This window comes from Peromyscus californicus, unplaced genomic scaffold, assembly GCF_007827085.1.
Source record: "Peromyscus californicus insignis strain IS unplaced genomic scaffold, ASM782708v3 Scaffold_22__1_contigs__length_63687245, whole genome shotgun sequence".
Classification (NCBI taxonomy): domain Eukaryota; kingdom Metazoa; phylum Chordata; class Mammalia; order Rodentia; family Cricetidae; genus Peromyscus; species Peromyscus californicus.
The window spans coordinates 23,335,429-23,350,345 of NW_026294525.1; the positions used below are offsets into that span (position 1 = coordinate 23,335,429).

Below are 14,917 nucleotides of genomic sequence, written 5' to 3' on the forward strand. Positions count from 1 at the left end.
TATAGTTGTGAAACTTCCAAATGTTAGTGAACACGAGGATGGATAGGTAACAGTTGTGAGTTTACAAAAGGCGGCAACACACAGCCAAGGAGGGAAGAAGTTAGATATTTGTCTTCTGAAAAGATTCTATGAACATTTTTGCACATGGCTTTCTGGTGCACACACTTGGATAAATTCCAAACTTGAATTTGCTAGTCTCAGAGCTTATGTTCACATGTGGTAAAACTTAAGGTTTTTTTTAGTGTGAATTACCAACTTATTTTTCTTTTTATATTAGTGTGATATATGTATATATATGCCTATAGCTGATAATGCCACTCATAAATTTAGACACTTAAAATTCAATATATTCATTTTCTGTTATACTTTATATGTTATACGTCACTCAAAGTAGTCTTGAGTTCTTGGGCTCCAGTGACTCTGTTGCTTCCCTGTGATCCTCAAGAGAGAGCCAACCAAGGGGAAGGCACGCACAGTGGTCCTTTCTACCAGACTGCTTGTTCTGACAGCAAAGCACACATCTAAGAGATGTGCACTTTATGCACGCTATATCCCAATAAAACATGTTAACAATACATCAACTGTAGGAAGAGTTTCCAGATTTGGGGTGGTGGTGATGGGTTGGCCAGAGGATGATAGAATAAAGTGGAGAGCCGCTTCCATTGACTTTGTCCTTTGTGCCTGGCTGGCTTGCTAAATTCAGTGTTTCCAACACTGGGGACTTGCCAGCTCAAATCTTCAATCCTCAGAGGCTCACAAACTTCCTGCGTGGGCTCCTCCTGCTCGGAGGAGGCGGTTGAGGATGGATGTATATGGGGACGCAGAATGAAAAAATAAAAAGGACTCAGCTCCCCTTCAGACCCACATAGCAGTACAACAGGAAAGGCAGAGAGAAGAGCAAAGCTGTGGGGTGAACACAAAGGGCCCCGCTCTAGTGCCAGCGTTTCAGCTGCCGCTGGCTGGCTGGACAGCTCCTGGATGACTTCCGTTCCTGGGGTGGACCAGTGGGACAGGTAGGGTTCTTGGTCCCACAGGGACTGACCTCTATTCTCCCGTTTGCTAATAGCGGGAACTAAGTCTTAAAGACGGGGTAAAGCCTCAATGGCTTTGCTTGTTTTTGTTTGATTTAAATCGCAAACCTGCAGTAGTGAAGGGAACCTCTCCCAGGGCGAAGCTCCCGAGCGCGCCGCGCAGACTTCTCTGCGGGACCAGCGCGGTGGTTCAGTCCCAGGAGCCACAAACTTGCCAGGATTAGAGACACATCAGCTAAATTCACGTCGTGCTCATTGCACTTTTCAAGACATTCGAGTGCATGAAAACTCCTGCGGGTTCTCTGGGAAAAGAGATCATGCCCCCCAGGGCTCTTTCCAACCTCTCTTTGCCCTCCTCGGAGGCGAACGAGAGCGAGGTGGTTCCTGAGGTGTGGGAAAAAGATTTCCTGCCCGGCTCTGATGGGACCACTGCGGAGTTGGTGATCCGCTGTGTGATCCCATCCCTCTACCTAATCATCATTACGGTGGGCTTGCTGGGCAACATCATGCTGGTGAAGATATTCCTCACCAACAGTGCCATGAGGAGCGTCCCCAACATCTTCATCTCTAACCTGGCGGCTGGGGACCTGCTGCTGCTGCTGACCTGCGTTCCAGTGGACGCCTCCCGCTACTTTTTTGATGAGTGGGTGTTTGGCAAGCTGGGCTGCAAACTCATCCCCGCCATCCAGCTCACCTCTGTGGGGGTTTCTGTATTCACGCTCACTGCTCTCAGCGCAGACAGGTAAGAGTATACAGGTAACAAAGGGATAGACTGGAAAAGGGATGGATAGGGACAGGGGGCTAGGATGGTTGGGAATTGGGATGCATTAGCCAAGGAAAGGATGTTGGGATAGGTTGGGGAATGGAGATGGGGAAAAGAAAGTATATGTATAAAATGGAAGCCTAGTAACTCGAGCTGAAACATGAGAACAGAAGTTTAAAAACACATAAAAACTATTTAAATAATACTTAAAATTGCACTAATTTTAAACTTGCACACCTGCATTTCCCCACACACTTTGGAAACCTTACTATGCACTTCACAGAATATCTACAACATAAACAAATTAAAGTTCAATTGGGATTTTATTTTATTTTATTTTATTTTTCTGTGTGTGTCTGAACTTGAGCAGGCTCTTTCCTGATTCAGTAGGGTGGCATTCTGGTATGTTAGAACACTAAGTTTAACTTGAGGAAACTGTTTAGTTTAGACTGTGCACCATTTACAATGTGAAGTAGATACTGTTCCTCTAAGTGAAAACAATTAGAACTATACGTGTTCTTCAAAACTAGTCTCTCACATCTTCTTGTTTGAAAATCTTAAGTTCTTCTAGTTCTTGTTAAAATCAAGTAATTCCCCCCCCCCAGATAATGCTAAATTTTAATGTCTTAAAACAATACTGTGGGCACAGTCTTCACTATCCAATCCACTTTCACATACTCTAGCAGTGTGAAGTATCCATTATTTGACTTGGCAGATCAATTGGTTCAACTTTGTCATTTTCCATGTGTGGATCCTGAAGCTCAGAAAATGTAAGCCCTCCTGTGATTGCTGGGCAGAAAATCCAGGCTTCCTGAATGGAGGCTGATCCCAGGCTGTCTGCATCATGCTATCAAGTCTCTTATGCAGGAGGAAATGTCTGGGTTATTGACTTGGGGGTGGGGGGCAATATTTATAATTAGGCATCATTATTGGACCTGTGCTCTCATTCTCTTGGGAATGAAGGACTGACTGAAGTTATTTAGCTAAACAGTTTAACTTGGACATAAAAATGGTATTTGGCCTCCTTATTAATTTTCATATTGAATTATTAATGAGTCTGGATCTGAGTTTCCAGGAGCTCACTCTACTGTCTTATACTCACTTACACTAATTTGGAGTCGCAGAGTTAATATATACTGGGAGTAAGACAATATTCAGGGGAGAGTTTTTGATGCTGTTGTTAAATAGATACTTAGTTTATATAACACCCTATTTTAAATCACCCTTGGAAAGGTGATTAAAATTTTAAAGAACTTACGAACTTTATTTTGTCTTCTCAGCACCAGTTCTACTATCTTTTAAAAAGTTTTATTTGAACTTCAAATCTAAGATATGACGTTTGATCTTGACTGCTCTTCTTCAAGCGAACTACTTTAATTAGACTGCTAAAGAAATAAGCTTAATTAGAGCCAAACACGATGATTAGCCACTACAGTAGGTGAAATTGACACCAACCATTCATTTCTAAAGCATGGCATTAATAGCAAGACTCAGAACTTGAGTTTATCTCACACAAGTTTATTTCCAATCTATTGTCATGGAAGCAAGTACGTTTGCCCTGACCAGAGGCAGAAAATTGAAGAGCCTCCTGTATTTAGGACCTTTGGGGGGCATCATATGCATACCATAGCAATTATGGAGTCAGCATGATACTCACATTATAAAGACAAAGACTGGTGCATCGCCTCTCTTGGACCATTGAGTACCCTGGCTGTTTTCAATTTGGTCCAATTAACAAAGCTTAAATAAAACTGTCAGTAACATAACAGGGATAAAAAGGGAGGAGAACAAGTGTAGGGAAAATGAAAAGTTGAAAAATATAGGATGACCCATACTTTCACAAAAGGTAATTAATTTTTCTGAGAGCTTCCGAGTTGTCATCCCAAAAGAAAAGTTGCCTTTTATAGTAAGAACCCAGCTGTGATTTCTGCAGAACCATTATCACAGAATGAACGGTTATTTCTGCACCTAATTCATTACATCTGTATTAAATAAAGTGTGCTATATTATATTTGACTGCAGTAAATTATGTCTTTTACTCAATTGATTTCAATCACTGCTAGATCGCTTCCATTTTCCTTCTCATTAGAAGTGGCATCATTGACTTAAAATGCACTGTGTTATTCCTGAGTATTAATACTGTTTCCACAATTCAGTTAGAGCTATGTGATTATTTGTCTAATTGTGACACACATGGTGAGGTGGGAATTGCCAGGCTGGATTTTGTGGCAGCTGGGTCCTCATTGAAGCCCTTATAAACATGTATTTTACCTAGAGAAGGGTGACAACATAACACAAAACTTATGCCCCTAAGGTAGTGTTTACCTAATATGAAAAACAAGACGAAAACCTGCAGAGAAGGCATCTGATTCTCTAAACACCAGACTTCTGTTGATTCCAGAAATCCCCTGCTGCTGTGTACCCATTACTCCAGTAAGCTTGCAGGAAGCCTGAGGCAATGATACCCACTGCTAACTGTTTCTAATCATGACCTATGTGCAGCCTTGAAAAAAATATTAGTCGAGTAAAGGCAGAGTCTCTCAATTCATATCCTAGAGACTCACTCTGTCATTCCATTTTTGGAAAAACTCAATTTGTCCTTCTTGCCCCACCCCCAGTTCTTTAGGTGATTCTGAAGCTTGATGTTCATTGAACATCACAAGACAATCTCCATTGTACACCACCGTGCCTATTTCCACCTACTACAGCTCCACTCACCACAATTGATTTTAATTAATGATACCCTTAATACTCAGGCCAATAACCATTTACTGAAAACACACTGTGTGCTCTGGACATTATACCGGGTACTAGTGAAGCAACAATGAGCAATAACTTTGCTTCTGTTAATCTATGGTTCACACCTGGACTCCTTGTTGGCATCCTTCCTGCACCATAAAGCTTGATAAGAAAAAAGATGATAGTTTAACCAGACATGCTTAAAGAAAGAGATTTTTGAGACGTTCTGATGATTTTTGCAAGAAGTAAAAATTATCTAATTTTCTGTTTATTTTATAGTATGATTAAATTCAATTTTATATATACACCAAATTTATACTACATATAAATATCATAAATGAGATTCAAGTTGATGAAGAAATCTGTTCATTGATGCTTAATATATGGATGGTGAATGTACTTCTCTATGTCTGTCTTTTGATTGGTTATTCCTTAATTCAGTTTTCAATTAGGAATATCTCTCTGAGACTATTTGTAAGGGAAAATGTAACATTTTACACATATCTGCTATGCTACTGAGTTTAATTAAACAAGTTTTATGCTGAGGGACATCTTTCTCATGTTTTATGTAAATATTTGAAGAAGGCATGATAAAGCAGGCTCACTTTAATATGCATTAGAAGACTTTACTTATTGCTTTATATTCTTCCAAAGATATACTTGCAGCATTAATATTCTCTCAGAGCTGGGTCTATGGCTCAGTGGTAAAGTGTTTGCCTTGCAGGAATGATGCCCTGGGTTTATTTCCTAGTACTCCCTCCTCCCCCACAAAACAAACAAACAAACAAATACTCATTTATAGTTGTAAACTATGTTACAGTACTGACAGCTTTGGTGATTTGTAGTTTTTCTAGTATAATTCTTTGTGTATCAAATTGCACTGTTGTCTTTTCATTCAGTTGTGTATTATTTAGAGACCCTCCCCCAAGAGACAGCCCTCTTTTCTTGCAGAAGGTGACAAGAATCAATCCTGTTGAAAAGGTCTTCTTCATCTTTGCCATACTCTCCAGCTAGGTTTATTTTCTTAAATGAATTTGACCTATTGCTAGTAATCTTAACACAATGAAAAGTTCATTCATTTTCTAACCCTTTAAGTTTCTCTGTCTTCTTCTTATTGGCATAATACCCATTATAATCTGGAGGTTTGTTATCCTCCTAAAATTCATAAATTGAAATCTTTTCCCACAAAAAAAATGGCAACAGGTAGTGGAAACTTTGTGAGGTGATCAGGTCTTTAGAGTAGGGTCATTGTGGAAACAACTCCAGAAGGGCCCAATAGAAGACACTGCTTATAAACAAAGGCCTTGTGAAACCACTAACTGGACCACTCGATGAGTAGAAAGAAAAACATTTGGAGGAACAAACTTCCAGGCTGCCTGGGAGAATAGAGGCTAGTGGCTGGTTGAGAAAACAAATGGGTTTTATATGATAGTCATCAGGATGGGGGTCTTGGAGCTGAACAGGCTGTTCAGACCATTCTGAAACTAGATGTCCTTGCCCAGGCAGTTGAGATAGTTGACTACTGGGGTGGATAAGGGAGGCAGTGGCTTTCCTGGTAACAGAAACCAGCTTTAAGAGACTCCTGAGAAATGCTGAGTTTAGATTTCTGTTTACCCAATAAAGTCCTTCTGTTTACACAGGCAGAGTCCTTCTGTTTAGGACACTGTCATCAACACTGATGTTTTGGGAGCCTGCTTTGGACCTAACACATGCCATCCAGGAAGGATACTCTCACTGGACACTGAATCTGTCAAAGTCTTCATCCTGGTCTTCCTCCTCTTCAGGACTGTAAAATAACTTTCTAGGGTTTATAAACCACCCAGCCTAGATTATTCTGATTTAGTATTTCAAATTACCTAAGACTATGTCTCTGCAAGAGTATGTACTAGATGGTGTGGAGAGGGACATCTTCCTTTTATTTTTTGAAAATATCAAGGATATTTAGAATGTCCTTTGTGGTTCTTGATTACCTAAAAGAAGGTTTGTTATGGATCTTTATTATCTGTCTTATCCATCCTCTTCCATCAAAAAATTACAATCAGCAGCTTTATTTATTTATTTATTTTTCATTTATTTATTTATTTATTGTAATTTGCCCTTATCAGATGTCTGATAACCATTATAAGTCAATAAATATGTAATTTTTGGAAGGGAGATGTTTTTATCTGTACTTTAGAGTGAAAATAAAAAGACCTTAAGTGACATTTCTAAATAATATAGAGAATGATGAATTAGTCTGACTGAAATCACTTTTTATTATATTTTGTTATTTATCTCTTAGATATATTATAACTTCAGATCCTTTAAAGACAAATACAGCTTGCTTATATACAATTTGGTTTGTTTGCATTATCACCACTTCATTTAAAGTTTGGAGTTGGCCGTGAAAAGTTAAGGATGAAGACACTGTGTCTCAGGATGTGAGTCCTTTACTACCTGTCAGTCCCACACATTGCCACTAATATACAAGAGGTGAGAGGATAGGCTTCTATCTGGTCTAACAAAATAAAATAGATCTATAAAAACAGAGGACTCTTCAATTTTCAGTTCTTTCAATTGGATTGTGGAGGAAAAAAATCCCACTCTGGACTAGTATCTAGGGTTTATTGTTTAGTAAACTGTTAAGGAAAAATGTTGAGAGTCTCAAACTCTGAAGCTACAAGACCAGAATCAAGGTAAAATTTAACTGCATTGCTTTTCAGACCTTTAACAACTCAGTTATTTTCCTTTGATAGCAAGTATAATGATAGATTGGAAATGAAAAAAATTTAAATAAAAAATCTAATAGCTGATCAAATTCAATGAAAAAATGATACATATACTGTACATTGATTGAAGATAAAATCATTGTGAAAGACCCAATCACCACTGCTTAGGGGATTCTACTTTAAAATATTTTCCTCTCTCTGCTTGTGCTCTGTGCCAATAAGCCCTAGAATGAATTGGAGACACTGAGATGCCAGGGAATTTGTGTCTTCCATATATTAGGAAACAGCCAGGAAAGAAAGAAATGTTGGTACTGCCAGTGAGATTTATTTCCCTCTTCCCTCCCTCTCTCCTTCTCTCTCTCTCTCTCTCCTTCCTTTCTAACTTTCTTTTCTTTCATTTATCCCCCATTCCCTTCTTCCTCCTTCCCTCTTCCTTTCTTCCCAGAGAGTAACTTGAGCCTCTTGTCCTAGGTACAGAGCTATCGTGAACCCCATGGACATGCAGACTTCTGGTGTGGTGCTGTGGACCAGTGTGAAGGCTGTGGGCATCTGGGTAGTCTCCGTGTTGTTGGCTGTCCCTGAAGCTGTGTTTTCGGAAATAGCACGAATTGGTAGCTTGGAAAACAACAGTTTCACAGCATGCATACCCTACCCGCAAACAAATGAGTTACATCCAAAGATTCACTCCATACTCATTTTTCTTGTCTATTTCCTCATACCTCTTGTTATTATCAGCATTTATTATTACCACATTGCAAAGACTTTAATTAAAAGTGCACACAATCTTCCAGGAGAATACAATGAACATACCAAAAAGCAGGTAAGCTGGGTCAGGGTGTGTGTGTGTGTGTGTGTGTGTGTGTGTGTGTGTGTGTGTGTGTGTGTGTGTGTGTTATTTTATGAGTTGTTAATCCCAAGACATACAAAGGCAGCCTTTGGGCTTTCACTTGCCTTAACTGGAAGGATTCCTGGGGAGTTTCTTATATGTGTTTGTGTCACATATAAATGGGATCTACTTCGATCCCATTTACCAGGCATCTGAGCCTCCGACAAGAACTGGAATATTATCAGTAGAAACTAATGTCTTTGTGCTTGGTGACAGTTATGTTGGTAAAGAGCCTGCTTAGCAGTATGAGGACTGAGTTCAGATCCCCTGAAGCCATGTAAAAATGTCAAGCATGGGCTGTAACTAACAGCAAGAGGGGGAATTGTGCAGACAGGAAATTCCTTGGAGCTTGCTGGCCAGTTACACTACTGTCTGTGCAAAAGGTTCAGAGAGAGAACCAGGTTCAAAAGATTAAGTAGAGAGTGATAGTAGATACACTAAGTTGGCCTCTGGCTTCCACACACAAGTGCATATGCACGCACAATATACAGATGCACACACATATACACGTCAAGGGATAATAAATAAAAATTGATGTTTATTTGTTTTTTAAAATATTTTTTATATGAATATACTTTCACAAAGATGAAGATCATCAATCTGAAAATTCCACATTTTAAGTGTAAATTGACTATTATCTTTTCCTGGTGTCCCTGTAAGGGTAACTGGACATGCAAAGAAGGATGTCTCTGTAAAGAGAATAGGGCAGTGCCTAGGGCTGGGCATGGGGCTTGAGTGGGTAGCAGAATGGGTGGCTCTAGGAACTTCAGAGATGCAGAGGGAATGAATGTGATGCCCAAGGGGGCTGGTGGTTGCGGCTGTTGGCCTACTGCAACTGTACAACCTTCCCCATAGACAGCACACATTAGTTGAAAATTGGTAACAGAGAGGAGGGAAGTGGCTCAGTGGTTAGAGACCACTGACTGATGTTCCAGAGGACCCAGGTTCAATTCCCAGGCCAGGGTTAAAAAAGAAAAACAAACAAACAAACAAAACAAAACAAAAATTGGTAACATGTAGATTAGCTACAATTTTTTTTTGTTAAAAAGCATGCAATAAAAATTTCAATTAAAGTTATTCTTGTGAAAGTGAAAGAATTGTGTTTCCAGTTGTGTCTTTCTATAGTCCTAGAGAGAAAAATACTCTAGTGGGCTAGAACTTCTATAATGACAAATCTTACAGGGAGGCAATGGATGCTTGTTGCCAATGTGAAGGCAAACAAACTTAATCTGAGATTACTAGAGTTAGTGGCGGGTATAGATGGAGTGAGAGAATGGAGCTTTGAGCCACCAGTCAGCAGCAGGAGCTGGCAGAGGTTTCCATGGTGCAGAGTAGTCTTCATTAATTAATGACTATCAACATGAAGAGTTGACATTCATCTTAGCGATTCTGATAGTGAACTGATGTCTCAGACAAATGAATCATTTGTTGTCTAAGTATCTGGAATCAGGGAAGCAAAACATCTATGCCACAGGCTCATTGTACCCTTTACATAACTAGGCACTTTACTCGGAGTTTTGTAATCCAACTTGTATCATAATTGGATGTTTGAGTTTTGGTTTTTGATTTTCTTTAAGTTGAGTTTTTCAATAACCACAGCTTTTTTTTTTTTTTTTTTTTTTTTTTTTTTTTTTTTTTTTTTTTTTTTTTAGTGCTGTCAGTTCTGCCTTACTTACTTGAATTTCCAATTGGAGATTTATACGCCCTGATTGGGTAACCAATTCTTGACATTTTCCAAGACATCATCTCAAAGCCCAACTTAATGGACTTGAATCTTCAGTTTCAGACTGCCATGATAGTTTTACCCCCATGCTGTGTCATCCAGGGAGGACACAGGGAATGCTCTACATTCCATCTTCATACTTTCTAACATGGTTGGCTTGTCTAACTTAGGGCACCAAGATGTATCATTAGTACCACTGCATTCTATTTCTCTGGGTCAGCTATACTTGGCTTTCAGTCTTTCCAGTTCTTTCTTAAGTACTCTAGCTGCTGACCAATGTCTCCATCTTAGAAAATGTGAAGACTGCTGTTAGCATCTTCTGATAAACTGTGTCCCTACTCACACTGCTGTACTTAAGCATTTAGGAAAATTAGGAAATAAGATCTAAATTTTGTACTCTATATTTTTACCAAAGAATTTTTAAGTTAAAATAGTAAATTTCTGACTTTGAGTTCTATTTATTACAGACCTGAAGATTTTCTTATGAAACAGTAAGCATAGCATGAATTCTATGAAAAAAAAATCCCTAAAATATAATCCAGTTTAATAATGTTACTAGAGTTGATAGTTACATCGGTAGTTTAAAAATTATTGTACCCATCATCTATCTATCTATCTATCTATCTATCTATCTATCTATCTATCTATCATCTCCATCTATTCTTCTACATATCTATCATTTATCTATCATCTATTTATCTTTTTATATTTGTGTGCCTACATGGGCATGCCATAGTGAGTGTGTGACAATTTGAGGAAAACTTCCTGGAGTTATTGCTCTTCTTCTATCCTGGGAGTCCTGAGTATTGAACTCAGTTCACTAGGCTTAACAGCATATGACTTTAGCCACTGAGCTCTCTCTCAGATAATCCCAGCAAATTTTCATTATTATGTTGAGCCAGGGGCCTAAATCTCAATGTTTATTTGTTTGTTCATTTTTTTATTATCTACGTGTGTGTGTGTGTGTGTGTGTGTGTGTGTGTGTGTGTGTGTGTGAGAGAGAGAGAGAGAGAGAGAGAGAGAGAAAGAAGAGAGAAGAAATAGTAAGAACTATAAAAAATAGTCAAGTCCTGTTTCAATAGGTCATTTTTTTCTTGTTTAAAATACCCTGATATTTGGAAAATATGTCCACTTGTGTGTATTCTATGTTTAATTAATTCAGTTTATTTATTATAAGCAAAATAATTTGGATTTTTACTAACATGGCCCTACTGTAAGTAAAAGGAAAGCATTTTAAGGCATTCATTAATGCTATTGCTTTGACATGATGTGTAATTTATCATCTGACCTAGTATAAATCCTAAATATCTTTAAAAGGAAATAAGGTAGTGGACAAAATAGTGTTGGTTAAGCTGTTAGAGCCATCACTTTGATGAGGTAAAACAACAGTTTGTATGTTTGGGAGTCATCACATGCCCTGATAAGCTTCCTTGCTTCTGGGAGGTGAGTTTGGGCCGCGGCTCTCTCTGCTTCCCATTGACCCATGGGCATCTGCTGCTTTCACAGATGGAGACCAGGAAACGCCTGGCTAAGATTGTGCTCGTCTTCGTGGCCTGCTTCGTCTTCTGCTGGTTTCCCAACCACGTTCTCTACTTGTACAGGTCTTTCAACTACAAGGAGATCGACCCTTCCCTGGGTCACATGATTGTCACCTTAGTGGCCCGGGTTCTGAGTTTCAGCAATTCCTGTGTCAATCCCTTTGCCCTTTACCTGCTCAGCGAAAGCTTCCGGAAGCGCTTCAACAGCCAGCTCTGCTGCCGGGGCAAGTCCTATGCCGAGAGGTCAACCAGCTACCTTCTTAGCTCTTCAGCCGTGAGAATGACTTCTCTGAAGAGCAACACAAAGAACGTGGTGACGAGTTCTGTCCTGCTAAATGGACATAGCATGAAGCAGGAAATAGCTCTGTGATTGGAGGCCACTCAACTCACTCTTGGAAACATTCCTTACAAACTTTGCTATTATTATTGAGCAAAAGCAGAACTAAATAATTTCCACATTCATACTGTTCCCTAGCTAATTTGTCAAGGGACTTCATGACCGAGTCAAGTACAAGACAAATATTTTTCTCTGAATAGAATTTTACATTACACCATGGACATCTATATTAAACACACGTAACTCACATATATCTTCTGTTAACATTGATTTACAAATTCCCTCAGGATTTAAGGCATTGCAACAAGCAATTGTACCATATTTACTTCAAATTCCTTTTATCCTAAATCATAGAGAACATTTCCATAATGAGTCAGTAATTCGGTAATTCAAACACCTATAATTTGAAATATAAATTACATCATTCTGATGAGTAGATTTTATTTATATATGTATATATATGTATTAATTTGAAAAAAAGTCCAAAGTGGAGCTTAATCATAGTTCATTAATACTTATGGTTCTATATATAATTATAATTTATAGAAATGTTTGTAAGTTCCAGATATAGTATTGGAAAGTATGATAACTTTTATTATGAATTGTCATATGTGAATGTGTATATGTAAAACAGGTATCAAATGCTCCAAATTCCAATACTAAGACTCAGATGTTTGCATGACCGTTTTTGACTTAAATTCTTGACAATTTGGCTGCTTCTGTGTAGGTCATAAGATTTGTATAATTCTGATGAGTTCTCATTTGCTCTTGCATCTGCCAACTGACAAGTGTATGGGATCTCAGACACTTTTCTCTGCATGATATCACAATTTTCTCTGAATAAACATCTTGATATTTTCAGCAAAATATAAACGTTGTCTTTATTAAATCTCCAAAGCTACTCCTTTCTTCAGCCCATACCAAATACCTAATTCTTGAGTTCTTCATACCAAGTTGAATTCTAAACATATCAAGGTGACTTTGCTGGCACATTAAACTTCCCTTTAAATATTCCTAACCCACACTACTGAAGATATGAAACCATCATTTGGACACAGCAATTGAAAAATAAATGAAAGCAAATTATCTATAGCATATGATAATAGGAATGATAATGAACACTTATCAAGTGTTTGATATTTTTTAGTTTATTACCAGAGCTTTATACTTAATTTTAATTATGTATATGTAATTTTAATTTTTTTCTTATGTATAAACTCTTAATGAATGAAAGAAGGATCTAATTTTCTAGTTATAAAGATGCTCAAATTGTGGGGCATCTTTATTTAAAAGATAACACAATTTCACAAATCCAATGAGAACCTCAGTACATTGCCAGAAATTTGGTCTTTAGCCTTCATTAACTTCATGGAAAGATCACATGTGAAGTAGGTCTTGGTTTCTTTATTTTATAGGTTGGGAAATTGATGCTCAGCTATATTTAGTGACTTAAGGAAGATTATCCTGTCATGTAGACAACTTGGAATATAAAACCAGATACACCACAAAGTGTGTGCTCCACCACTCCACTGCCATTCAGCCGTGGCTTTCTACCACAGATCTCAACTCCCAGGCAAGCTGCAAATCTATTTACCATAAAATCACACAGTGTGCACAAAGTTTACATTAATTTTGGGCATCTTAAAAATCATTTAAGGCCCATTTACTGCAATTTGTAGAATCAAGGTCTAAGAATTAAAAATCCCTGCAGAATATTTCTCATTAAGGATGTTAAGAAGATAATTGACACATAGGAAAGATTGTAAGAGTCATCTACATATGTCTTATATGTATAGAATAGATGAAATATTATAAAAACAGATATCTTGTAATGCATTTTCATGAGCTTAAAACTAAAGGGACATGTATATAGCATTATCCATGAATTCCTAATAATTTAGAGTTCAAGAGAATATAATTGTGATATAACAATCACAAATTTTGTAAGGATGGAAAGCATTTATTTATGAAATGCTTTCAAAAAATTTTTCCCTAGACATTTTACTAAAACATTGTCCTGTAAGATACCAATGTCATATGATGGCAATACGAATTTATATCTTCTTTTTACTAGAAAGTTTATTAACAATGAGCACAGTTCTGAATATAGTATCACAGTTTGGCTGCATTTAAATTTTAAACAGAGTTATTTTTATTTTGTGTGTATGAGGTTTTTGCCTCTATGCATGTATGTGCACTAGTGTGTGCCTGGTGCCTGTGGAGGTCAGAAGAAGGCACTGGGTTCCCTGGAACTGCAGTTACAGATGGTTGTGAGCCACGTGTCTGTACTGGGAACCAAGACTGTATCCCCTGCAAGAGGAGTAAGAGTTTCTTTTTTTAAACAACTGAGCTATTTTTCCAGCCCCTCAAAAGTTCTCTTTTTTTTTCGCCTTAGACATGAAGAGTTACTACATTAGTATGTATTTTATAATGATGAAATGATAATAGCTGTTATATTTATCAAATGGTTGACAAAACAATACTTTTTCCATTGTATACATATAGCCACACTTGAACAAGTGAGACTGTATTCATATCAAAGTTAGAGTTTGAAATTCTTTTCACTTGTTGGATTTTGTGTGCTTAGTGTATAGGTACTTGTTGATGGTCTGATTTGTGATAGTTAGACATACTATTTTTCCACTCTACAATTGTGTAAAGTTTATATGCATTATGTAGAAAATATTTCTTAAAATTTGAGCTTTTGCTGAATTCGTGGTTTCACCCTATGACTTGATGCTAGACAAGAGCAGCAAACTAGAGGTCTATATCTACCATTTGATCCCAGGGGTAAAAGACAATAATCTATAGTGTATTGTACTGAATAAGTCATATGTAATAAAAAAAAACTTTTTATTAGGCCTATATTAAATGTTTATTTCCTAACTCTAAGCCAATGTAAATATTCTAAACATGTTTAATGTAGCCTAGGATGTTTGGGAGGGTAGGTGTATTTTTGTGGGGACAGGGTCTGGCTGCATAGTGTTGGTTAGCTTAGACACTCTATTTAGTCGAGTTTGGCCTTGAACTCACAGAGATTTGCCTGGCTCTGCTTCTTGAGTACTGGTGTTAAATACATAAACAACCATGCCTGGCCTTAAATACATTGTTGATTTGATATTTTCAATGTACAATGGATTTGTCACACAGACTTATTGGATCACCCCTTTGTGGCTAAGGAGCATCTATGCT

General features: G+C 37.8%; 1 protein-coding gene across 3 annotated transcripts; it reads left to right on the forward strand.

The window, feature by feature from the left end:
• Positions 1-796: 796 nt before the first annotated feature.
• Nmbr (neuromedin B receptor) lies at positions 797-12,845 on the forward strand. 3 transcript variants are annotated; one of them, XM_052751099.1, is made up of 4 exons: positions 800-1,013; positions 1,567-1,773; positions 7,713-8,061; positions 11,357-12,844. In XM_052751099.1, exons 1-4 carry the CDS (start codon positions 979-981, stop codon positions 11,756-11,758), a joined length of 993 nt encoding a protein of 330 aa, XP_052607059.1. In that variant the 5' UTR covers positions 800-978; the 3' UTR covers positions 11,759-12,844. The 3 variants fall into 3 exon arrangements, with proteins under 3 accessions (XP_052607058.1, XP_052607057.1, XP_052607059.1); XM_052751098.1 differs by having other exon boundaries at positions 797-1,773; positions 11,452-11,777; XM_052751097.1 differs by having other exon boundaries at positions 798-1,773; positions 11,357-12,845.
• The last annotated feature ends 2,072 nt before the right edge of the window (positions 12,846-14,917 follow it).

What these genes read in the sequence shown, in the direction of transcription:
- Nmbr (XM_052751097.1), top strand. Translation starts at nt 1,313, where the DNA reads ATGAAAACTCCTGCGGGTTCTCTGGGAAAAGAGATCATGCCCCCCAGG. An exon ending in ACTGCTCTCAGCGCAGACAG is followed by an intron (nt 1,774 to 7,712) that starts GTAAGAGTATAC and finishes CTCTTGTCCTAG; the next exon opens with GTACAGAGCTATCGTGAACC. An exon ending in ATGAACATACCAAAAAGCAG is followed by an intron (nt 8,062 to 11,356) that starts GTAAGCTGGGTC and finishes CTGCTTTCACAG; the next exon opens with ATGGAGACCAGGAAACGCCT.